At 38.7% G+C, this 25,565-nt stretch overlaps 6 protein-coding genes and 2 non-coding genes across 9 annotated transcripts; 2 read left to right on the top strand and 6 right to left on the bottom strand.

Moving 5' to 3' along the window:
- Positions 1–316: 316 nt before the first annotated feature.
- LOC135597190 (serine/threonine-protein kinase SAPK7-like) lies at positions 317–4,251 on the top strand. The gene is made up of 9 exons (XM_065089811.1): positions 317–678; positions 764–838; positions 920–1,021; positions 1,105–1,158; positions 1,232–1,324; positions 1,453–1,545; positions 3,293–3,397; positions 3,520–3,618; positions 3,755–4,251. The coding sequence occupies exons 1-9, from the start codon at positions 559–561 to the stop codon at positions 4,079–4,081; spliced, it is 1,068 nt and encodes a 355-aa protein (XP_064945883.1). The 5' UTR covers positions 317–558; the 3' UTR covers positions 4,082–4,251.
- A 2,451-nt stretch (positions 4,252–6,702) lies between these two features.
- Positions 6,703–8,699, bottom strand: LOC135597189 (uncharacterized). The gene is made up of 2 exons (XM_065089810.1): positions 7,744–8,699; positions 6,703–7,360 (listed from the first exon to the last, which is right to left on the bottom strand). Exons 1-2 carry the CDS (start codon positions 8,294–8,296, stop codon positions 6,759–6,761), a joined length of 1,155 nt encoding a protein of 384 aa, XP_064945882.1. The 5' UTR covers positions 8,297–8,699; the 3' UTR covers positions 6,703–6,758.
- Positions 8,700–11,636: 2,937 nt separating this feature from the next.
- Positions 11,637–12,252, bottom strand: LOC135596591 (uncharacterized). Its single transcript, XM_065088649.1, has 2 exons — positions 12,088–12,252; positions 11,637–12,005 (listed from the first exon to the last, which is right to left on the bottom strand). Exons 1-2 carry the CDS (start codon positions 12,208–12,210, stop codon positions 11,742–11,744), a joined length of 387 nt encoding a protein of 128 aa, XP_064944721.1. The 5' UTR covers positions 12,211–12,252; the 3' UTR covers positions 11,637–11,741.
- A 38-nt stretch (positions 12,253–12,290) lies between these two features.
- On the bottom strand, positions 12,291–12,827 carry LOC135596590 (uncharacterized). Its single transcript, XM_065088648.1, has one exon. It carries the CDS (start codon positions 12,825–12,827, stop codon positions 12,291–12,293), a length of 537 nt encoding a protein of 178 aa, XP_064944720.1.
- Positions 12,828–13,457: 630 nt separating this feature from the next.
- LOC103971259 (small ribosomal subunit protein eS10z) lies at positions 13,458–16,705 on the bottom strand. Its single transcript, XM_009385241.3, has 5 exons — positions 16,594–16,705; positions 16,461–16,509; positions 16,087–16,369; positions 15,842–15,980; positions 13,458–13,794 (listed from the first exon to the last, which is right to left on the bottom strand). The coding sequence occupies exons 1-5, from the start codon at positions 16,594–16,596 to the stop codon at positions 13,720–13,722; spliced, it is 549 nt and encodes a 182-aa protein (XP_009383516.2). The 5' UTR covers positions 16,597–16,705; the 3' UTR covers positions 13,458–13,719.
- LOC135597847 (small nucleolar RNA Z161/Z228) lies at positions 15,100–15,193 on the bottom strand. Its single transcript, XR_010481439.1, has one exon. It is a non-coding gene; the product is annotated as a small nucleolar RNA Z161/Z228 (small nucleolar RNA).
- Positions 15,319–15,414, bottom strand: LOC135597848 (small nucleolar RNA Z161/Z228). Its single transcript, XR_010481440.1, has one exon. It is a non-coding gene; the product is annotated as a small nucleolar RNA Z161/Z228 (small nucleolar RNA).
- A 126-nt stretch (positions 16,706–16,831) lies between the features above and the next one.
- On the top strand, positions 16,832–22,981 carry LOC103971258 (uncharacterized). Of its 2 annotated transcripts, none has more exons than XM_009385238.3 (4): positions 16,832–17,293; positions 17,363–17,508; positions 17,866–17,984; positions 22,581–22,981. In XM_009385238.3, the coding sequence occupies exons 1-4, from the start codon at positions 17,073–17,075 to the stop codon at positions 22,680–22,682; spliced, it is 588 nt and encodes a 195-aa protein (XP_009383513.2). In that variant the 5' UTR covers positions 16,832–17,072; the 3' UTR covers positions 22,683–22,981. The 2 variants fall into 2 exon arrangements, with proteins under 2 accessions (XP_009383513.2, XP_009383514.2); XM_009385239.3 differs by lacking the exon at positions 22,581–22,981 and adding an exon at positions 18,815–22,556.
- The last annotated feature ends 2,584 nt before the right edge of the window (positions 22,982–25,565 follow it).

Raw genomic sequence — 25,565 nt, 5'->3', positions numbered from 1 at the left:
AGACAAACGAAGCTTCTGATAGGTAAAAGGATTTGCCGGAAATCGGAGAGTCGTTGAAGAGATTATTTACACCAAATCCGGTTCGATCGGTGCACTCATCACCTTTGCCCTTCGTATTCCATAATGCATCATCATCAAGGCCGTCCGACAATTAAAGCACGCTCCTCTCGACCGCACGAAGCTACTCATCGTACGCATGCCTACACGTGTAGCCCTTGCGCGTCGTTCCCTTCGACACCCGCATCACCGAGATGCGGTCAAGAAGGAGCTTAAATAATGAGAGATCGACGCCCATCCCATGCCACCGGACGCGGCTTGCTTCTCCCGCGGCGCCCGCCCCCCCACCCCCTCGCCTCTGCCGCAAGATCTCGTGTATGGCCGACATGATTCCCTAATTAATTAATCTGCGTCGGCAATTCCCGGTCGTCAGCAGTGCCCATCTCTCACGTGATTCCGCCTCTTAAATTGGGAAGCATTGCTCGTTCCGGTTCCTCGGAGCAGAAGCTTCGGAAGAGCTCTCGCTGGGATTTCTCGATCGGTTTGTGTGGAGAGAGGAAGATGGACAAGTACGAGCTGGTTAGGGATCTGGGGGCCGGCAATTTTGGGGTTGCGAGGTTGCTGCGGCACAAGGAGACGAAGGAACTCGTTGCGATGAAGTACATCCCGAGAGGGCAAAAGGTCGGAGTTGTTTCCCTTTATCTTCCGCCTTGTTTCGATCGGATCGCTTACTTTCCTTGTGGGCTTCTTCTTGGAGTGTACGTAGATCGACGAGAATGTGGCGAGAGAGATCATCAATCACCGGTCGCTTCGGCACCCTAATATCATCCGATTCAAAGAGGCATGAACACCTTATTTATCGCGGATTCCAACAATCAAGGACTTCATTTCTCCTCATCCTTTTTTCTTCCCCCTCCTTTAGGTCGTTCTAACTCGGACTCATCTTGGCATCGTGATGGAGTACGCCGCCGGTGGGGAGCTCTTCGACCGGATCTCCAACGCCGGAAGATTCAGCGAAGACGAGGTTAATTTTTGGGAACCCTCTTTCTTCTTTTCCAATGCTTATATGATTATTTATTACGTATAAATTCAAATTATTTTCTCCAGGCGAGGTATTTCTTCCAGCAACTCATTTGCGGCGTCAGCTATTGCCATTTCATGGTAAAACCCCTGCATAAAAGAACAGCTAAAAATCCCTTTTTTATTCCACGGTTCATGACCCAAATGATTGCAGCAAATTTGTCACCGAGATCTGAAGCTAGAAAACACCTTATTAGACGGGAGCCCCGCGCCGCGCCTCAAGATCTGCGACTTCGGTTACTCCAAGGTCGTCGCACTCTCCTCGTCCTGGGATCCCAACAAAATTTTGGCTCCATCGGGAGTTCCTTTTTTATCCCCAAAACAACAACTCCCAGTTCGTCTCTTTTTTCTAATATCTTGTGGCATATGCTGCAGTCATCTCTGCTTCACTCGCGGCCCAAATCCACCGTTGGGACTCCGGCGTACATCGCCCCCGAAGTGCTCTCTCGGCGGGAGTACGACGGCAAGGTCAGTTCCGTAATATCACTCTCTTTCTTTTCCTGCTGCTTCCGAGATCCACCCATCGTCGGGTGTGTGCGGTGGCTTTGTCGCCACGTGTTCATCTCTTGCCTCCTTGGCTGACACGTGTTAGGAAGCAATTAAATGAGCCACGTAAGCTTTGACCGACGCTTGCTTACCTTCGCTTTCTCCCTCGCCTTGGCCGGTGCGTGTCATTGATTGGGCATAGTGGGATCTGCCCGCCTGCCTATTCACTGGCGGAATTGGTGTGGGTTGACTCGAAATTTACTTCGTCGCTCTCTTCCCTATTTCTCCTGCTACCGTTGTGCTAGTGAATTATGTTATGCTTGTGACGCTGCACATTATGGTTTTGGTTAGTGTTGACTTTGATCGAATGAAGGAATGTTGAGGTAATAATTGATGGGTGCAGAAAGATGGAGAAAAAAAGGGACTGTTTGAGAAAGTTAGTGATTTGTTTCATATGCGTTGAGGATTTGATTTGATGAGGTTTGAAACATCCATTTTGTGATAAGTTTTGTAGGGCTCAGTTTGAGGAGATTTTTCCACCAGGGGTACTATATCAGTATGGAGTTTTTGGTATGGGGGCACAATGAGTCGTAACAACTATCAACTTACCTTAGGCAGGCAAGGCAAGGTTCTGTATCCATGAATTAGCTTCTTCTTTTTTTTTTGTTTTGAAAATAAGAACAAGTCAAGAAAATCTATATAGCAAGAATACTTGTTAGATCGTAAGGGACTTGGGGTGAAATCATGTTTGACTTCCAACAAAAAGAAGTATGATGAATTCTTCCGAGCAATGCTACATTGCGAGAAGCTTCATGGATTGTAGCGACTGATGTGCTGGCACGTGGATTTAATGTATTTAAAAGTGAACAATTGTGGAACTCAGATCTATCAATTTAGTTTGACCAAAAGTTTGGTATTAAAATATTTAAGTTGAAGTTTAGTTTGACCAAAAGTTTGGTATTAAAATATTTAAGTTGAAGTTGATAACGATATACTCATGACTCTTATAATTTATCTTAATTTTATCCACTTTTAAAGTGAGACTAATCGAAATATTATAATTTTCTTTGCTCAAGGATTTGACGTCTTTGTCAAGGCCCAGCATAGTTCGCACATGAGGCGTAACTCAATGGTGGCTCTGCGGATAACCTTTTCCTACTCGCCCCTTTCAATGCTCAAATACTAAGTTGGTTCTGATATTAGATGTCACGACCCGAATTTAATAGGCTAATTGATTTATTAACTTCGTTTAACCTAAATCATTAGTCAAAATACTTAAGTTAAAATTGATAGTAGTACATTTATCATATTTTTGTAAGTCAATCTTAATCTTATCCATTTTTGTAGGTATATTATTGAGTTATACAATTACTGTTGAAATTAAGATTGAAGGTCCTAAAGACATGCTGGGAGAAGATAGATCTTATCTGCATGCAATTCTCCATGTAAATTGAACAAAAAGAAGACAAAAGAATACAAATCACTCTACGAAATAGTATAGTGCAGTTTATTCTCCGAGGCAGTGACTTGTTTTTAGATCATTAGTAGAATTCACAACAAATTTATTCAGCAGGAATCGATTTCAAATCCAATAAGTGACCTGTCTGAACTCTCTCTCTCTTGGTTCATACATTTGCTGAATAAGTTGATTTCATTTATTATCTGTTTCTTGTTTGGTTATTTGATACGAGGAGAGTTGTCAAGATAACAAACATATTTGGTGTTGTAGACAGCTGATGTCTGGTCATGCGGGGTAACATTGTATGTGATGCTGGTGGGAGCCTACCCCTTTGAAGACCCAGACGACCCCAGGAATTTTAGGAAGACAATTGGGGTAAAAACCTCTTATTCTTGCCGTTTGTCATGCCGGCTCTTTACTCATGCTATTATTCTATATATCTTCACTGTCAATCTCAGCCCCTTGTTTATTATGTTCCAACATGGTTTGGATTGCAGAGAATAGTGTCAGCACAGTACAAGATACCTGAATATGTTCATACCTCCCAAGATTGCAGGCAAATCCTATCAAGGATCTTCGTTGCCAACCCAGAAAGGGTATGCCTGTGTAACCAAAGACCCTATGTAAAATGATGGAATATAGATTCTATTCAGTAAAGGAAAGCATATGAACTTTTTTTCGATAACAAGATATCACTTTTATTGAAATTAGCTTGTTTTCGGCTGTCTGCAGAGAATTACTATAAGGGAAATAAGGAACCATCCCTGGTTCTTGAAGAACCTGCCTAGAGAGCTAACTGAAGCAGCGCAAGCGCAATACTACAAGCGGGATAATGATGCCCCTACCTATTCTCTGCAGAGTGTCGAGGAGATAATGAGGATTGTGGGCGAAGCACGGACTCCTCCACCGTCAAGCACACCTGTGGCAGGTTTTGGTTGGCCGGCTGGGGAGGATGAAGGCAAGCAAGAAGAACAAGATAACAATGTCGAGGAAGAAGATGAATACGAAAAGAGGGTCAAGGAAGTCCGTGCCAGCGGGGCATACCCATTGGTTGATTGAATAAGATTAGTGGCAAAGTGAGAATCAATCAGAAGAAGATTAAAGAAAACACAATTTATCGTGTATTGCTAATCATGGATCTTTGTAGAATTTGCTTTATGTAGTTGTTGTCCGATTCAGTGCTGGTGGTGTAACTCGTAAAATTTAAACTACTACTATATTTTCCTTCACTTGTATCGTTCAAATATGCTTGAAGCAAAAAAATAAATCGGTCGATCTTATAGATGAAAACATTGTGATATAGGTTAGTCTAAGGTGCTCTACTAAAATTGCAATTCAATTAAGAGGTTTGCGGCTATTATCCTAACCTCCGCTTGTTTCATAGGCAATCTCGTCTATGATTGACGCCATCGGATGATCATTATAGGATATATGATCTATGATTGATTCTGTCACCCATGATGTGGTGTTAGAATGTCTTGAGTGTGAGGGTGGGATGATCATTATTTATCTCTACAAGAAAGATAAGCTTTTATTATGTGCGACGACTATGAGGAGGTAACTGTTGTTGAATGACGACTACGAGTAGGATGAGGACAACTATAAATACAAGTGGTTTTGTTAGTATTCAAGAGAAACTACTAATATCTTTTAATTTATTAGGAAAATTTCATTAAAGAATCCTTCATTTTATGTTTTTCCTGTAAACCTTTTCTAGAGTATCCTCTCTTTCAATCAAAAAAAAAAAATGTTGAGTCCACTTTTCCTCCTCTTTTTCCTCTATAGTTGAACCGATTCAGTCAATCCACTAAATTTCAAACAGGTCCAAACCATTAACTCAAATCTGCTTAAATTAATATATAATATTTTAAAATAACAATCTAAAAAACTATATTTAGATTTTAATATATATATATATATATATATATAAATAATCATTATACATTGATTTTAATAAAAAAATCATACAATATTATTAATTGTATTTTTTTTAAAAAAATAAAATCAAGAAGTGCTTGACTTCTTGCAATTTCTCTTTCTCACTGGTCCTTCAACTCATTCTCATAGTACATTGCATAGTCCATCTAGTAATCATTTTGATTCTCTAGTAGCCTTAGGCTCCTTGGTTATCTTAATTGTGCACTTAATTATCTATTTATAGTTTTCAATAAAATTCAATCTCTATATCTCTTCTAAACTATTAAAGGGATGCATAGATAGATACATTAGAATTTTTTTGAATTGGTAGTTGATTCAAGTCAGGCAGACAAGATAAAGCTGTGACAAAGTTTCAGAGGTGACAGAGAGCAGAGAAGAGGATATATGAGCTCTGAGTGAGTAAATGCAAGACCAGATTATATTTATATTTCAGAATATCAAGTTCTGAGTTATGGTCTCTCTGAATTCAAGACAAATCTAGCTTGATGAGCCTGAATGGATCATCCATCAATCATTATGTCCAATTCAACAACCTTAAGAAGGCTCATTTGTGTGAAATCACTGTTCAGGCAGTAACAGCTACCTACATAGCCCTCACCTCAAACCCTTCTGCACCCTATCTCTGTCTTGCAAGCTAAACTTCGCTAGCATCCAAATGGAGGTAATGGCCATGAGCTGTGAAACCTCAGTCTTTATTGCCGTCCAATATCATGCTGAATAGAGACAATTTGCAGCTTGTTCATGCTGCCCTGTCGCATGAGACAGAGCCCTCAGCCCTCCTCTTTAACTATGCCATAAATCTTTCTTTACCAGAGCAGCAGCAGCAGCAGAACAGGGCTTGGCAGCTCCAGAAGAGCTAGGACTTGTCCTGGAGTTCTTTGTCAGATGATTCCACACTTTATTTTACTTTTTGTCTGAAACAAGCTACAATAATGTAGTCACTATATGTACCACAGATTAGATGAGCACAGTTGTTTCTGTAGAACAAAGATAAGACCAACGGCTTGGACGTCTGATTCTTTTTGTTAGCCTGTGCCATAACTTTAAGACTACACACACAAAACAAGTCAGATGATGACACTTAAGAAAGCCACATCAAACTAATAAACAACACTTGCAAGTACGAGTTTCACATACCATTTCATGGGACAAAGGTCTACACCAGCTGGTATCACTTCCTCCCACACCACAAACCATTGGAGAACTGGCTACTAGTTTGGAATATAAACCATTACTAATTGGAAGGAAAATGCTTAGGATAAGAGATTCTTTTGCTAAATCAGAATGAATCATACTGTGATTTTTATCTGTGTCCTGAGGGTTATTTAGCTTTGTCGCATTTTTGTATCCTTTTTGTAGATTCACAATATCCAGTTTAACATGAGGTAGTGTTTCAAAAGTTGGGTGTAAGCTACTTTAGATTTTTGTTGCTTTCCTTCCAAAATGATTTACTGTGGATGATTATTATGGCTATTTGTAGTTTACAACAATTTGCAATAATTTTTACTATGAAAGCCTGCCTGAACATTATGAAGGTTTATGATCTATTCAAACTCGAAATAGGAAATAAATGACATGACAAGAATTCAAGAAATTTTGAGCTTAATGAACTCCTGACAGTAATTTCTCTGTTCTCAGATATGATGAGTGCATTAAACCTCACATTTTGAAGCAAAAATCCAAAAGACTATATTTTGCTTGAGTTAACACAACTTGCAGTGCTGAGATGGGTAGCAGAACAATGAATCCAAGAAGAGCAGCAGAACTTGCAACTCGAGATTTACAATGATCGATGGCACTAAAAACTCGTATAGATCACAACAAAGCATGGCAAGATGGCATTAGGATTGAAGACAAAGAGCTGATCTAAATTCGAATACGTTACTGCCGGTCCAGCCATCGAATCAAATTCCTCCACGGCATCTTGGTTCTTCTTCACTCTTCCTGCGATTACCCTGCAAACCAGCATCGCCCTCTTCTCATGATCCGACGAGATACGAGCCATGTCATGCGCCCTCCCGCTCGTAGCCATCGTTTGAATCCTCCCTTGCTCCTCAACTTTGAACCCGTCTCTTATGATGCTGCACACGTTGCAGTGTTTGATCGATTGGCACAGATTGGTGGATCCATTGATGCCGAGGGAGCATGCAAAAGTGGCACAGTGGAACCTCAGGAGCTCATTCCCATCAGCAACACACCTTGGATGTTTTTTCGTGAGCTTGTTGGCTTTAGCCTTTATGGAGTCTCTGTAGTCCTCAAACCTTGCTATGGCCTTCTGGGTGTTGTGGACCTTCAGTATCCTCTCTATCTTGCAAACCGGGGTTTGATTCTTGAGCCAGCTTGACTGGAAAATGATCTCAATTATGTTTCTGCTTGTGTCTTCAGGTCCCAATTCAGATACTATTTATTGCAGGGAAAGGCAAATACAGGATCAGATTTTGTAGTGAACGTTCCAAAATTCTTTATAATCATAGTTAATTTAGATAATTGAAACTCAAATTTGAATTCCATTCCAACAATTTCACCTGAAACTTAGAATGCCACCTTTGTAAGAAGGACTATATAGGCTTGCTTGTTCATCACAATGAGTTTAATAATACCACCACCATAGGCCAGAGATGACATTGGAAGATATTGAAATTGCAATATGAATGCTTGAATTATCTACTCTTTTTATTATTATTATTATTATTATTATTTTGGTTAAAATAATTAGGGAAATGAAATGAATTGTGTGACAAAAATTGGTCTCAAAGAGAAAAAGAAGCTAAGAACATATTTACCTGCATGTCTAATTGCCCGGTGGAGCTCCAAAGACTCGGGCCTCAGAAAGATCTCCCCACAGCCAGGAGAAGTGCAGGTGATAGCCCTCATGGAAGGATCCCCAGAAGGTCCGTTGATGGGATCGACCGACACATGACACTCGTAGCAGCCAGAAAACCTCCTCAGGTGCATTCCTCTAAAAGATCCTCCGAGAGAGGAAGAAGACGAAGAAATGGCAGAGGCATTGATGGAGGCAGAAGAATAAGAAGCAAAGGATGTGGAGATGTCTCCTCCACCGATATCCTTACAAGGAGATCTCAAGGATCTACTGCAAGCATTGCATGTGCTCGCCGCAGGCAGCTTCTTACCAACCTCAGTTGTGGCCATCTCCGGCCTTACGAGACTGGAGTTCTCCCTCATTCTACCCGAGGACTCGGAGCATCCATTCTTCTTGCTCTTCTTCTTCCCTCGTACATCGTTCTTACCTTTACATGAAAGCAAGCTTCTCAGGACTATCCAAGAAGGTAAGTTGCTTGTCCTGAGGGTTCTACTGGCATCACCTGTTTCGGCCATTGCAGTTTCCTCTCTCTCTCTCTATTTGGTATCTGCTCTTACTACTTCTTCTTGGTATTTAGAGGGCATATACTTTTTTGTGTGATGTGGTGCACACTTCTTTTGCGATGGTGCTTGCAGCGACAACACCAGTGTATGTAGTGAAGGTACTGGCAAAAGGAATACTAGAATGTGACAACTGAGACCAGGTGGACCTCCAAGGAGACTACTACTACTGGTGGTAGGAGGAAACGATGGTCATCGGCCGGCCATGAGTGGTAATACTACTCGGTTATATCTGCAATTAACTTTGGCAGCAACGAAAGATGCCCAAACCGAAACTAGAGTTTCTGAAGGCCACTCGAAAGATCCCTTTGTGTGAGCCTTTTAGGCAGTGTGTTACTACTGTTCATGGATCGGTCGAACGAGCTCGATCACACCGCAAATCTTGCCTCTGCAAAAAGCAAAAGGAGGCGCCCTCAGTAACAAAAACAAGAACGGCTAGTAAGTTTGAATAGAGGGGGCAAAAAAAAAAAAATAAAATGGCAAGACACAGCTGCCGCTTTCGACTGACTTGTGGAATTCTCTTATTACAGATAAAATTAGCTCGCCATTGAAAGTTGCTGACAGTCTTAGCTATTGCTTACTTCTTCCTTGGGAAGAAAGACTGGCTGAGGTATATGATGTCCAGAGTTTGAACAGCTCCAGTCTTGAGATGTAACTCTACTGAGAACACCAAAATATGGTTGCAAAGTTGCCAACGGTTACTGTTACTTGTCGTGGAGCCTACACACCGCAGCTGCCTCTTTGGCATGGCTCCATCGACGTTATGATGCTGTCACCGGAAGGACACTACACTCTCTGAGTCGGCTTCAAGAAGACTGATCCCATCTAGCGTACGAAGCCATGCGATCATAATGGCGAGGGAAATGTAGAGGATAAGTGGCATTAACAACATGGGGATGTCTGCCAAATTCGTCGGTCGCGGAGAGCCGCTCACCGCTTTGTCAAGAAACGGTCGTTGGTGAAGAGCACAAACGCCCTCATTAATTCGTGAAAGACACTTGAAAATGTCAGCATCTGCAAGAACGAGGTGGAAAATCGATGCAAGAACAAGACATGATTGATGTATCATTCTTCTCAAATCGATTTCGTTTGGGAGCTGCTGATACCAATTTGACAGAGACACATGAACAGATAACCCCACCCTAAACCAACATGGTCGGAACTAACTTTTATTTTCAGAAAATAACATGGAGAAGCTTAGCTTAGCCCCTATTTACAATTCATGATCCTTTGTTATTTATAATCTCTTAAAAATTTAATAAAAATATTATTTTACTATTTAGAATCCCATATTATCAATTTTACCTTTTTTTTTTTCTTTGATAATCCCTTATTTCATCTTACTATTTGCCAAGTTGTCACCGTGCCGCCAACACTCAAAGTATGGTATAGAAAGTGAAAGAAAAAAAAGGAAGAAGAAGAAGAAGAAGATATTTTACGTTTATTTGTAAAGGGATAGTTTAGAAATATAAAAAAAAACTTTTAAAATGAGATTATAAATGGTAAAATAGGATTATAAATAAATAGTAATCGCCTAACATTAAATATTATTATTTTAAAAATTAACAGGCGATTTTTCTGAAAAAAAATCTAATTTTTTTTTTATAGAATGATTGATTGTTACTTATTAAATATCTATAGGATTCGTTATAACTTAGTATGAAACAACCTAAACTACTTAAAAGCGATCGATGTCTATCTAATATTAAGGAATTCTCTCCCTCCCTTTTTTATTCAACTTGTATCAACTTTCCACGGAAAAACATATTATACTTTTTAAAAATTAATTTTATCAAAGATTTTCAAAAAGATTGATTTTTTATTAAAAAAATAATAAATGATGAATGCGGAAAACTTATTCTTATCGTCATAAGTTTGATACAATAAATGGAAGGGACAGAAGCTCACATTTCTAATAACTCTATTACCTCTTAAGAAAAAAAAAAAAGATGAAATCAGAAGAATAAGACAGAGAATTGTAATAACACCGTAAGAGAATTGAATAGTGTTTTTTTTTTTCTGCATTATTCTTAATATGCAAAATGTGTTTTTCATTAATTCAGACATCGAACATAACTTCTACAATTTTATAATTCAATGGTTTATTTAAAATAAAAAAAATTAAATAGATAAGTCGATTTATTAGTTAAGATCATAAGGAGAAGCGAATCTAAATGTAAATGAATAATCGATAGGTAATTCATCAGCTTCATTACACAATATTAGTTCTTGGATTCCATGGAAGATTACAATGTTTGAAATGGGTAAATAAACTTTAATTAGCTCATAAAACAAGAAGAAGTCTGTGGATTTGGTCCAAAAGCTGGTTTTGTGGTGGCAAATGAGAGAAGTAGATGACCTAAGTCTTGATCCTCCTCTTATCAAGAACTAGTTTCTCCTTTAGTTTAGCATAAGATGGGTTAAATTTATATCGTATGAATTAATTGTTGACTGACTTAAAAATAGACGGTCGACCCTTATTATCAAATTAAGATTTTGTTAACTCATAATAATTAATTTATTTATTGTTGTATTTTCTTTTTATTAGTATCAGAATTGATTGTGAATCCCATTAAAATATATAAATTTATTAAAATCTATCGTGTTTTACCAAACTTTTTAGATGAATTTCAAAATATAGATAGATGCATTGTCCCTCTTTAGAATCAATTTCTTATGACTTACTCCAGTGTTATTTATAATAAAACTAGTATTAATAAAGAAATTCTGATGCTTAGGTTAGGTTAGTAAAAGTTTAAAATAAAAGTAACTGTACATGGAAAACTCTTTTCTTATTTTTTTTTAGTGAATGGATAAAGGATTATTTCATAATTAAAATTATTTTGATATATATTATTCTCCACTTGGTTTGGATCGAATGAATCATTATAAAATATGTTAAAATAGTAAGTAAAATAAATAAACTCTTTTTTTTTTTTTTAATCTTATTACCCACCGTAAGTTTATTCTACTAACATTAGATTTTTTTTTATTCCTTGGGTGGTGGTGGGACCTACCTACTAAGACATTCTTCACAAACTTAGTTTCCTTAATATGGTTTTGGAAGGTTCAAATTAGAAATATGATCAAAAATACAAGAAAATAAGTACATAAAGAACAAAATAAAAATAATACGAACGAATTCACCAAGAAATTTAAAAAGGGTGGAAAATTACTTTACAATACAATGAAAATAAACAATAATTACTTAGCACTTGCGAGAGACACATAAAATTAAAAAGTAAACTATCAAGCAATAAGGAGGATTACTATTACTATAAATAAAACGATGAAATAGTACTAGGCTTACTTCACCCAACTTTACGTTCCTTAATTGAGGAGCCTTTCTCCCTTAGTGTTCCCTAAGCCTCGATTCAGCATCCATTTACCTCTCGAGATTTTATCGGCACGAGTTCTTCAGAGAGACTGCTCTGCCGAGCTCAGTCCGATCCATCACGACCGAGCACCGCACATCGTCGTGGAACTTGGACTTGACCACCTTTCCCAGCACGTAAGCTTTTGACCTCACCGTGAAGCTCAGGGTCATGTTCACCGGGCCCGTGCCGCTGACACCCGGCCCTCCGCCGTAGAGCGCCACCTGCTTCCCCATCACCACCACGTTGAGCACCCTCTGGCTCTGCTTTGACTGGTGGAAATGGCTCATCTACAAAAAGGAAACGATCCGATGAGGTGAACCAAGGAGAGCACCATCGGGACAACTGATACGGTCAAGTGATGGCGATTACGTTTCCGCTGGCCACGGTGATTCCGTAGTAGTTGAGACTTAATGGTGTCGACGTCACGTCGACGGCAAAGAAGCTCCCGGTGTTACGGTACGTGAACTCGACGGTCGAGTTCAGAGTGGCCATGCCGGTCGGCACGTTCGACGCATCGACGCCGGCATGGACGAAGAAGCTCTCGAATGTGATGCTCTACGGCGAACGACGAGTTAGAGAGCCATCGCGAATCGAGAGAAGAAGCATGACGAGGAGGATGAAGTGATCACCTTCATGGTGATGCGAGGCTTCTGTGTGCGGCTGGCGCCCCACAGAACCAGAGCAAAGAACGAGAGAAGGACGAAGAAAGCGAGGACGAATCTGAGGACGTGGCACCGATAAGGGACGCCCTCGTTTTCTTCCACGCCGCGGAGCAAGCGTTCCTCCTCGATCATCGCGGCCTGGTTCCGTTCCTTGTCGCCTTCGCTGCTGCGGCGGCGGCGGTCGCCACTTCGGGTCCCAACAGCGGGCGACATGTTCCAGGAGTCGGGCATCAGCAACCCGGAGAACCAGTTGGAGGACGAGGACGACGACTGCCTGGAGTGGGAGTGTCGGTCGGAGCGTGACCGGGTGATGACGACGGGGTTGGCGTGTAACGTCTCCATGTCCACGCTGCCGTCGAGCGACGGGCGACGCGTGTGCCTCAACGGTTGGCTGCGCGGCGACGATGAACCAATGCTCGTCTGCCCGGAGTCGGTCCTGGCGTGCATCTTTGGTCGCTACGACGACAAGAACTGGCGGGAGAAGCTTCCGCGTGCTGATCCTCTGATCTCGCGCAAGCAAGAAGATGAATGAAGGATGTAATATCATCGGACATGCTCTGCCAACCCCTCCCGTTAGGTAAGGGGGTGAGACCATACATAATGTCGCACCTTTTCGCGTTGCAAAGAAGACATTGAACCTAATCAGAACCGATACGCTTCCCAGGATTATGATTCTACGGTTGCAATTAATTTACCAAATGTAATACAAATCTCTATATTCACAATATCTCCATCTAAACTTCGATTATCAATTATTATTATTATTAATATTATTATTATTATTATAAAAATCATGAAATGACTGAGTCATATATTTATTGAATCCAAACAATTAATCCAAAACGAATAAACCCTCAATTATTATTATTATTATTATTATTATCATGAAATGACTGGAGTAATTAATTTATTGAATCCAAACAATTAATCCAAATGGATGATCATTTACCTAAAATGACATTTTGAAATCGATGCAAATAACCGCATTATGGCCCAAATCCCAAATGGTCACAAGATTAATCCAGAAAGGGTTAGATATACCCACAAACAATCCAATCGGTGTTGACAAAAGGTAAATTATAGAATAGCAAGTTCATTGCAACACATGCAAATATTTGCCAAAGCAACATGAAGCAATGTTGCCAAAATAGGGTAATATAATAATATACCTGCCACAACTCGAGAATAATTTTCCAAATAGAAGATTAGAGGAGATTAACAGGCCGCCATTTAGGCTATGGTTTGGAAAATTGTCAAGAAAAAACGGCTAAAAAAAAAGCTCCAAATAGAAGCACTGCTAGAGTACAACAAGAGACGAGGTAAACCAGAAATGCTTCATCTACTCCATTGATGAAGTTGGACCTGCTCCATAACCACCACCACCACGGCCAAAACCAGGCCTCCCTCCAGAACCCTGCAATTTTCCAAGACATAGGAACAATTGGATAAAAAGGCACGATATGCTCAAGCTTGATTCATAAAACAAAAAGATAAAAAAAGTCAAAAACAAACAGCATAAGTGGTACCAATTGTTCACAAACTGCACGTTTTGGAAATCATAGATATATTTGATAAAGCCCAGTAGATAAATAAGACAAACTCATGCCAGCCTCCCTCTCGATGCAAATGCAACAATTCAAACATCAAACATGACAGCAATCAAATTTAACACCGTGCTAACAAGGTAGGAAGGCAGGCTGCAGATCAAATCTTCCTCTCTAATCTGAACTTGACTCGACATATCTCTGCTTGATGCTACTCACACAGACTCAGATTTAACACCACCAACCCTGGTTGAGCCCCTAGATACCATTCCCAACACTCACAACCAAGCATGCCTTGTCCTAATATCAGGCTATGCTTTCTGGCTTACTTGCAAACTAGTCGATCTGTTGTCGAGCCACAAGTATATGACGTGAATGCCTCAATGGATCAAAATTATAGCCAACCAGTCTAAATAAAATGCACCTCCTCATTCTCCTTATTCATTCATATACAGCCAATGGAGGAGTCGACATCAGGTGAGACATATTGTCATTTTCAGCTAAACATTACAATTCTGGATTCCAAATTACAAAAAAGTAGGTTCGAGTGCCACCATAATGTGTGCTAGAGCTAATCCAACTCAAATTGGGTGGGGAATGCATCAATCAAGATTGAGCAAGAAATGAAAAAGCCGTAAGGCATAGGTTGGAGATGAGATGCAACAATTAGCAAGAATGATTATTGTGCATCTCCTACAATCTATATAATGGGTGAGGAATAAGTCTCGTGAAAATTTTGATGTTGCTGAATCAAGATATGAAACAGACCACAGAACAGAAACAACCAATGTATAGAGTTTTAATTCCAGCTTGTCATCTCGATGTTGAAACTGGCGTACTTCTAGTTTTATCTTTGCAAAATACAATTCTTCAACAAAGATCATACAGTCATTAATAATAAGTTTCAGCAACACAAAATCTAAAAAATAGAAATTGAACAAGAAATTCAGAACAAAAACAAACATGTTGACCTCTTAAAGTTTACAGATACATGATATTAGTTTAATAGCAAGCAAGATTCTACTAGACACCAACCTAAGAAGTAGCACTAGAAAGAGCATCATAATCTATTGAAATGGAAAGTCACAATCACTGCAACATTCTACTAGAAAACATATCAAACCTCACATTTATCAAACAGTGCTCTAGATACAAAGGAGATCAGCAAAAGCAAAAGCCATCAGAGATAAGATTTGTATCGACCTAGACACTGTAAGCATCTCAGATGACCGTCGTGAGATGTTAAAATCCATTCTCATCATCTAGCTTCAACAATTAACAAGACATACAGAAAAATTGCAAACATGAGCATCATGACAAAGAGAAACCAAAATAAAATGTTGCTAGCAAGGTACAAAGTATGGTCCACAACGTATACAGCAAGAAATGAAATAAGCCATCAGCAATAGGATTTGCATCAACCTAGACACTGTTAAAAGCATCTCAGATGACCGTCGTGAGATGTAAAATCCATTATCATCATCTGGCCCCATACATCAACACAACACCAACAAAAACATTTGCATGACAAAGGAAAACATAAAAAAAAGATATTGCAAATCATGTAAACTAAGTCATAATGTGGTCCCCTTTTTTTAAAAATCACGGAGAAGGCATATTCCAAATGACAAAGCTCAAGTTTAAAATTCAATGTATCAGAACTTTAAAATGCATGTTCAGCTAGATAAATACAATCATCAGTTGAGAAGACTAGCAAGCCCAACTTATCTAATTAAGGATACGATATTTATTATACACATATAATTGTGTTGGTAATCTTTTCTTAGCACAAAGCATTGCAGAAAAGAATCAATCACCTCATTAGGTAGTACATCTATGTACATAAACACGTTCAACAAATCATTAAAACGAGAATATAACATCAGCAAACATATGACAAACCAAAACGTTGCTTACCCTGAATGATGGCTGAAACTCAGGAGGTGCGCCACCCTTGTCACCGCCCAAATCACCTGGAGGACCACCACGGGGTCCTCCACGGTACCCATCCCTATCTCCAAACCTTGGCCGATCACCTTCAAAGCGAGGCGGGCCCCTAACCACAGTTCACAGTATTCCAAGATCAAATCTCCGGTTCAATAAACCAAAGAAATAGGTTCTAGTCCCTTCCCTTAGGAGTCTATAAGAACAAAAGGTTGTACCTTGGGCGGTCACCAGGAGGGCCGGAGCCAAAGGGTCGGGGCGGCGGCCTAGATGACTTCTTCAGAGTAGCGGGGACGATCTCGGACGGGAGGTTGAGGTAGGTGCGAAGGTACTCGATGCCATCGTTGGTGAGGTACCAGTAGTAATGCTGCCACGCAAAGGTCTCTCTCACGTACTCCCTCGACTTGAAGCTCTGCATGAGCTTTATCACCTGCAAGTTCGGCACATCAATCTCCTGGTGCTTCGCGAGGTTGTAATCCTTCTTCGCGTACAGCACCCCCTCTGAGCCAGAAGAACCCAATCAAGAATCAATTCAAAACCAACAAAAATCATAAATTTGACGACAATCACAAGGATTAGGGACAAACGCAACCTTGGAAGAGGTACTTGCAGATCTCATGGCGGTTCTTCTTTGGGATGATCTGAGAGAAGGGAAATGGATTAGACAGAGAATGGCGAACATAATGAGAGATATCGAAGCCAGAAGGTTAGTTGTGTTCGCTTACCATGCTGTTGGGGGAGAGGAGGGAGGACGAGATCCGCCGTCGAGGAGATCGAGCGCGGCAGAAGGTACAGCAAACCCTAATGAAATGACCGAGCTCATATATAGAGGATTGCACGGCATCGGACCGTTGATACCCCTAAATCATGCGGCTCAGATTGACCGGGCTGGACTAGATTTGATTTCCCTATTTGACGAAGAAATTGTTTGGATACGGCCACGTATGAGGTTAACTTCCTTTTTCCTATTCGATTCCCTATCGCTGCGGCGCGGACCCAGGCTGATCTTAACCTACATCGTTCACGAACTTTAAAGCAACTCGAACGGTGATTGGCAACATACACGATTATTAAAGCAACTCGTAGGCACAACTTCGATTTTGCGGTAGGCCGGCCCTTCGGCTCGGGAGGCGAACACGACAGAGACCAACGAAACCCCAGTAAAGAGAAAGAGGGGCGAGAGGATACGGACAGAGAGAGAGAGATGGGGGCGAAGCTTCGGTACGCGATGGTGTGCTCCTCGAACCAGAACCGGAGCATGGAGGCGCACGCGCTGTTGAAGCGGCATGGGTTCGACGTGTCGTCCTACGGGACGGGGGCGCACGTCAAGCTCCCCGGCCCGTCGCTGCGGGAGCCCAACGTATACGACTTCGGCACCCCCTACAAGTCCATGCACGACGAACTCCGCCGCAAAGATCCCGACTTGTACGATGATGCCTCCCTCTTCTCCCTCATTGGTAAAGCCCTGTTCTTGAACATTGGTGTCGGATGCAGGTATAAGCGCAATGGGATACTGCCGATGCTCAAGCGGAACCTCGGCGTCAAGAACGCGCCGCAGCGGTGGCAGGACAATGCCGCAGATGGCTGTTTCGACGTCGTCGTCACTTTCGAGGAGAAGGTCTTTAATATTGTCATTGAAGGTCGGTCTTTCCTTTTCTTTGGTACATATTTGTATGGCCGTCTGCGTTGTGCCTTTAAATCTGGGGCCACAGAGCCGCATTTTCTGATTTGGGGGATTTCAAGCTTTGATAGTCTGTTTGTTTGTGTCATTCTTTAATGGCGACCTTTTTGGTTCATAACGATGCAAGTGCAATCGCTTTGATAAGGATGACCTTTTTTATTTCTCATGACTTCAATGAGCAAATGGAAGTCATGAGCAAATGGACTTCAAAGAGAAATCAGGTTTCTTTGATCGTCATGTTTTTTGGCCCGAATAACACACGTAGGAAATGTTTGGCATGCAACACGCTGAAGTGGTTTTTGAATCTTTTGGACAGACCTTAGTAATCGGAAACAAGTGTTGATAAGAAGTGTACTGCTCATCAACTTGGAGGTTAAAGATAATCACGAAGAAGCTGCCACCGGTGGCAAGCTCACTTTGGAATTATGTCAAGAGGTATGTATTTTATGCTAAGATTTATGTTTGTGATAATCTATATGTGCTTAAGATGGTCGTATCAATGACATCTGGACATTGCCCTCTGTCTTATGTTGAGTGTCTTAATCTCGTAGTTGAATTAGTTCAGGTGCTGTACCATAACAGATACTATGCATGTCTCACTTTGCCCATTGAAATTATGCAATATTCTCGCTTAGATTCTTCAGAATTTTGCTCTTGTCTTTCTTATCCAAATAAAAAATAATAAAAAGAAGAGGTGCATCCTTAACCTTGTGCCTATGCAAGGACAAATGATGTATATACTAATTTCTTAAGGACTCTTATTTAATTTGGTAGATCTTCGGAACTACTTCTTTCTGATGTCACAGAGTTATGATGTTTTCTCATTTCACACTTTTATCAGTCACTATATCACCTTTTCAGAAAATTCTGGCTAAGTTTCCTTTGAGCCCTTTTGCCTTTCATGTTGGTCCCAAACAAGCTTCTAATTTTCATGTATAGCTATATATGTTTGATATGCATGTAACTACAATCAAGGATTCAATTTTCAGATGTTCTGACCCATGTTGAGTGAAAATTGTTCATCCTGTGGGGTTCCTGTCTGTTAATTATGAGGCTGTTTCAGTGAGATACAACTTCTTGATAGGTTCAGAGTATTTTCAGTTATTTCTGGTTTGTTTTGTCATGTTTTGTTCCATTTGGCATTCTTTAAAGACTGTTTCATTCATTTTAATTGAATCAGCATTTTAGTTGACTGAACTAGAACTTAAAAGTTAAGAAGTACCATTACCCGTTGTTTAACTTAAGAATCATTTTGGAATTTGCAGCAAACAGGTTTAGAGCTTTGAGGTGTCATTTGTTAGATCATGGGCACAACAGTCTGCTCTTTATTGAAGTTCTCTTTCTCTTTTTCTTTGTTATTTCCACTATTGCGGCACATTAACTGTATCGACAGGTTCCATGCCAAGATGTAATTTCTGCATTGAACAAAATTCCCTCATACTTCAAGAACTTAAAACCATAAATTCAATGCAAAACAATCTTTTGAGTAGTGTCCACACAAATATTTAATTATCAAATCACATTTGCCTTGATAAAGTGACTTGTCTTGACTGATGTGCGCCTTATGTAGTTTAATACTTCTAATCAGATCAGGGTTCCCATGACTTCTCTTTTCTTTGAATACCCATGTGGTTTAATATTCAAGGAACTAATCTTACCTAACCTTCAACAGATTTGTCCACTTGACAGATCTGCATTTACCTACGCACTTGAATAGAAGGCGGGTGGTTCTTAACTTTGCAATGCCTTCAATTGAGTGTGGGTGCTGGGGATCAAGGTTGATCAATAAGAACTGGCCAACACTCAACACACCACCAAGCCAATTCTTAACAATTTGTTTACCTCAAAAGGAAAAGGGAAGCAAAGAACATTGATGGCTATCACCTATAGCAATTCGACTAGGGGAAGGAGAAGGAGAATACGAAGGAGAAAACCATAAATTCTGCATTGAAGTTCTCTTTCTCTTTTTCTTTGTTATTTCCACTATTGCGGCACATTAACTGTATCGACAGGTTCCATGCCAAGATGTAATTTCTGCATTGAACAAAATTCCCTCATACTTCAAGAACTTAAAACCATAAATTCAATGCAAAACAATCTTTTGAGTAGTGTCCACACAAATATTTAATTATCAAATCACATTTGCCTTGATAAAGTGACTTGTCTTGACTGATGTGCGCCTTATGTAGTTTAATACTTCTAATCAGATCAGGGTTCCCATGACTTCTCTTTTCTTTGAATACCCATGTGGTTTAATATTCAAGGAACTAATCTTACCTAACCTTCAACAGATTTGTCCACTTGACAGATCTGCATTTACCTACGCACTTGAATAGAAGGCGGGTGGTTCTTAACTTTGCAATGCCTTCAATTGAGTGTGGGTGCTGGGGATCAAGGTTGATCAATAAGAACTGGCCAACACTCAACACACCACCAAGCCAATTCTTAACAATTTGTTTACCTCAAAAGGAAAAGGGAAGCAAAGAACATTGATGGCTATCACCTATAGCAATTCGACTAGGGGAAGGAGAAGGAGAATACGAAGGAGAAAAGACAAAAAAAAAAACCTATGAACTGCAATGTTGACTATAAATTGGGAAGGAACCACTTTCAACGCTTGTGGCCACCACCATGTGAAACAAAAAGGAAATGACAATGAGAGAGGGGATAGGAGTGATGAGAACAGCTCCTAGCCTCATGAAGGGATAGGAATGCTATGACATAAAACATGACAGGAAAAGGGAAATGCTACATTTGAGCAATTTCACTGTAGAGTTCTTTTTATTTGATATTGCATTAGCTAATATTTCAGAGCAATGTTTCAATTTTCGTTTTGAAGCTCATATCGGTCAGGCCGTCTGATACTTAATGGTAGGCTTCAATTTTCAGTCTGAGACCCATATAGGTCCCTGGCTAATTGATATGGGTTTGGTACATACCAGCATATTAGCACATGGTATGCCAACGGACAAATCTACACGGTCCAAATAGAAAGAGGGAGAGAAGAGTGGAGGAGGACGCTTGAAATCTAGTTTTTCAAATCTAAAAGAAAACTAAGTAACACTCTGTTGCAAAAGAAGACTTGAAAATAAACCTGTTGTTGATAGTTGTGGCTGTTCAGAACTCCAAATTAAAGAAAAAAATATAAAAAATAACTTTGTTTTGAATTGGACATGGCAAAATCACTTTGTCTAGTTGCTGGTCTGATCCAGTTGTCGGTCCTTGGTCGATAAATTCCAATTTGTACATATTGGTTCGGCTGATTTTCTTTCATACTTCATAGTGATGGAGATCATTGAGGCCACATGGGGGTCATTGCTATTTTTGAAATTGTAGATAAGTTTTTGGTTTTTGTATGGCATACATATAAAGGTTATTTACTATAATAATATTTTTGTATGATATCCTTTTATCTTTTTTATTTTAGTTCTTTTTTTAAGTTGATCTTATGGAATGAAAGTGAAAATGTCTTTTCACGTGTATTTTATTAGTTTCTGACATTCACTTTCTGATTTTTTGTATTTTTTACTGTTTTTGTGATTTTCACTATGTTTGGATTTTACATTATTTTCTCACCAATTACAATCTCATTTAGGTGTTCTTCGTATCTCACCATTCTTGGTCATATCACCCTTTGCAAATCCCTATCTTGATTCCATGAAGCTTGGGATATAGATGGATAAAGGAGTTGAGAAGTAGGGTATATAAGATGGGGAGATGTGTGCAAAGGAGTTGAGAAGCTAACAGTAACTTCTTCGAATGTTTAATATTGCACAGACATGTTTAAGGAGACTTGTAAAGGAGTTGAGAAGCTACCAGTCACTTTAGTGTTCCTCGAGCAACTTGGATATTAAGGAGACATGTTTAATTGGTCAATTCATTATCTTTGTTATCTTTTGTTTTTCAAGAATGAAATTGGACTAGTACTTCATGCTAGGAGAGTCTTTAGATGTTAAGGTTCTTGGAGAAAGGAGGTGGCTCAATAGGGATAGTGAAAATGAATCTCTCGATAAATCATGTTGAGATTTGGCTTGTTATTTTAACTAGTAGACTGATTTGGTCTTGAATAAAGAAAAAACAGGCAGGATATCATTTGAACAAAAATGAAATCTTTTCTTGTGTGTGTGTGTGTGTGTGTGGAGAGGCATCTATCAAACCACATTTTATTTGCTCTCTTTTCACAGAATGTCATACATGGACAAAATAACAAATTCTAGAGAGCGACAACAAATCAATGTATTTGTTAAAAATAAATACTTCAGTTAAGAAGAAGAGAAACAAATGTTCTAAAGAAATGTAGTGTGAAACTTGACTTCATCATGTTATTTGCAGAAGAATTCTTTTGGTCTGAAACAAGGAAAAGATAAATTATACACTTTAATTTCCCTTTCTGTCACTGAGTATAACCAAGTTGATCAATTGCAAACTAAGCTCTCATAAGTCATCAGAGAATTCAGATGTGGAGAAAGACCATTTTGAACAATAATATGCCTGAAGATAAGGCAAAACATATACATAATCAATCCTTTAACAATGTCCTCATATTTTGTTATTTCATGATGTTATGTGAAAACTGCCTTACCGTGCATGTAAATTTGCCTATCGCAAGTTATTTCAATGAAAAATGTCATGTTTGTATTAGACATCCTGTTCTTTAATTTTCTCTTAATATGATATCTCATTCGTCATTTACAACAGTGTCTATACAGTAAATCACTGTCAGATTAAATTTTTTAGTATATGTTAATCTATCTTTTTTGGTAAAATCTCTAGTTCTTTGACAATATTTCATGTCTGGCATAATGGCCACTGAGATTACAGAGTAAATATAAATAATTTCCAAGCCCAGTTAGCTACTTGATCTTTTGCTTATATCAGTGGGAAAATACTGGTGGATGGTTACTATTATCCTCTACATAGTAAAGTGCGCCTACTATTAAAAATTATGTGAAATCTAATTTTCATTGTTTGTGAATATGAAATGGACATCTGCAATACCATTTAGCTAATAAGAGGTATATCATGGTGTAGATCGAATCAGCAGACTGCTGGGAGGATGCAATTGATGATATTGTTGCTGCATTTGAGAGACAACATAAGCGAAAACTTCTCTACACGATCTCTTTCTATTAGATTTAAAGCGGACATCTCATTCTATTATATTAGATCCAAAGTGAATCTATTTTACTTGGTGTTCTTAGTCATCCTATGAGAAAAGTGAAACCCTACGTCGTGTCTAAATAGTGTTGGTTTTCTGATGGTAGAAGATTCAGAACATAACCCCTTGCTCTGGTAGAGTTCTGGTGGGCAGAGGAATCAGGTTGGTTTGATGAGGTGAGTTCTAATTTGTACTTTGTTTCTCAAACAAAAATAATATATTGTTCTTCTGGGGTTGACCCCAAGTATTCATGACATGTTAAATGTTTGATCCACACCTGACAAGGCCAAGTGTTTCTCAAGTCAGACCAGTGCAATTGCCTGTTATCCAGTCTAAATGAGTCAGGTTGACAGGTTCTGGTCTGTGTCAATTACCATATGTTCCTTACAGTTTATCTGTTTGTCATCCATCATTAAAATTTCACCATGTTGTTAAGCATTTGTGTCCAAAGTTAATGGATTTGTTTTTGCTCCTCCATTCTATATATGACTAATAAATTAAGATTTTTGATTAGATGATGATGTATCAGATGTGCCTTTAGTTAGAGGTCAGGGATTTGAAATCTTATTTAAATTCTATTCAAATTATTAGTGTGTCATGATTTTTATATCTAAAACATTAGTCTAGTTATGATGTATCAAATCTACTTAGGATTAGGATGAGGGTTTGATACCAGTAGGCATTGAGCTGCAATTATTGGAGCATAAGATAGTTAGTTGATTGGACTTATGAATTGGTTTGTTGGAGTATTGAATTGTGTATTTACATAGAACTGTGTGTATTGTATATACACAGATTTATATGATTTATATGATGGATTTTGGTTTGAGGTTCAATTTTTTTAGGGTTTGATTTGATTCAATTTCAAGTGACAATTAGTAAATAAATTAAAAAAATAAATAGTTGCAAATAAGGCCTTAGATGTGTAGCCATCATTGTTTCATTGTATGAGAATTAATCGACATTTAATTGGTATCGTATCTTAGGCAAAGCACGATCGCGGAGAGACTCTTATATTGTGATCCTCGAGGGAGTTAACCAAGCCTTCCTTAGTAAAGCGATATATAAAAATAAAAACTAATCAAAATTAATTGAGAAAGATGAGGAAATTAATCTTGTCGATGTTATAGGGTTATTACCGACAACTGAAACTAGATTGAATCCGAGCGATCCACTAAATGATGCTTTCATTTGTATTATCTCTTGTATGAGCATGATTATAGAGTTACTCAGACTAAATATTCTTTGAGAAACAAAATTTATTCAAATAATTAAGAAAATAAAAAAAGAGGAAATGAATTTAAAATCAAAACCCTTTGTATTATCTCTTGCCCCAACGGATTTGGCCGCAACTGTATGAACAAAAATTAGATTAGACTTAAGCTTAACATCGATATTTTCGATCAGGTTTTTATCCGGTATTATCATTTGACAAAGTCTCTTTCGATAAATCCGGGTAATGAAATCGAAGAGAAAATGAGTTTCATCAATGTATTGGGATTGATTCGTGAATCAAATCCCTGAAAGAATGTACATCATGTTAGCCCATCGAGGAGGTCTCAATGCAACATCGCATCCAGTGATGAAAGAAAGCATTCAGTCCGTTTTCTGAAGCTAGTCGGTCTCCATTATGAGATCCTTGTGATATCAGCCAGTCCTTTTCTGAAGGTTAGTCTGTCTCCATTCTGAGATCTTTGTGATCGCATTCTTACTCGACCGTCAGCCAGAAGAAGGTTTGCATTCCACCGGTGCTCTGCATCTTTTGCCACTAAGTGGCGAAAAGGAATGATGATCTCATGGCTTCTTTTCCCGGTGGTCCTTTGCATCGCAAGCACATCATCGATGCATTTGGGCGAGATCTCATACGGTCATAGGAATAGCTACAGCAGTTCAGGTTTGTGTTTACGTGGTTAATTGATACATTAACCTGTAAATATATTTTTTTTCTCTAAATGTGAAACGGAGATTTGATCTCAGTATGTTATTGTTAATCAAAATCTTTATGAGCCATGCTAAATGACACCCTCAAAAATTTATGATCTCATGTTATATTATCAACAAACTAACTAATTTTCTGAATTTGTACTTACTAGAACTAAATCGAGAAGTGATCTCGTTGAGATTTGGGTCATCGAGTCATTGGTCAAGCGAGTGGGTCAATTGATCGAATCACATGTTTAATATATATATATATATATATATATATATATATATATATATATATATATATATATATATATATAATAAAAATATAAAATTAATGTAAACAATATATTGTTGTTAATAGTAAAAGTTTATGAGTTAGATTAGACGATACCTTGAAAATTTATCAAATAAGGTCTTAAATTTTTAATATTTAGTAAATATATTGTTAGGATTTTTTTATGAGCTTTTGAATCTGTTTATATCAGTTGTTTATTGAGTTTGTTTAGTTTAGTTAGAATCAAGTAGAGGTTTATTTAATATTTATTTATTATTAAGAGTCCAATCGGTGGATTCTATGTGGAACTCTATAAATAGTGATGTAACCATTTCTTTAAATCAATCAATCAATAAATGAAATATTATTCCAATTTGTTATGACAAACCCTAGGAGGTGGATCCTCTCGAAGCGATCAAGGAGACCGATCCCCTCGAAGTGATCATCCTCTTTTCTTTCATTTCTTTCATTTCTTTTACGATAAAATCTTAGGATTCTATCGTATATCTATTATATCATCACTAGATCAATTTTTAAAATTTATATTCATAGAATGAGTGAGGCTTTGGATCCTCGACTTGTAATAAAATTTATCAGATAATGTTTCGAACCTTAACCTTTATCAAGCGAGTCTAATAAAATTTGATGGTATTTTTAA

Source organism: Musa acuminata, chromosome BXJ1-11 (genome assembly GCF_036884655.1).
Source record: "Musa acuminata AAA Group cultivar baxijiao chromosome BXJ1-11, Cavendish_Baxijiao_AAA, whole genome shotgun sequence".
NCBI lineage: Eukaryota > Viridiplantae > Streptophyta > Magnoliopsida > Zingiberales > Musaceae > Musa > Musa acuminata.
The sequence above is the reverse complement of the archived record's forward strand: the minus strand, read 5'-3'. Positions and strand labels throughout refer to the sequence as shown.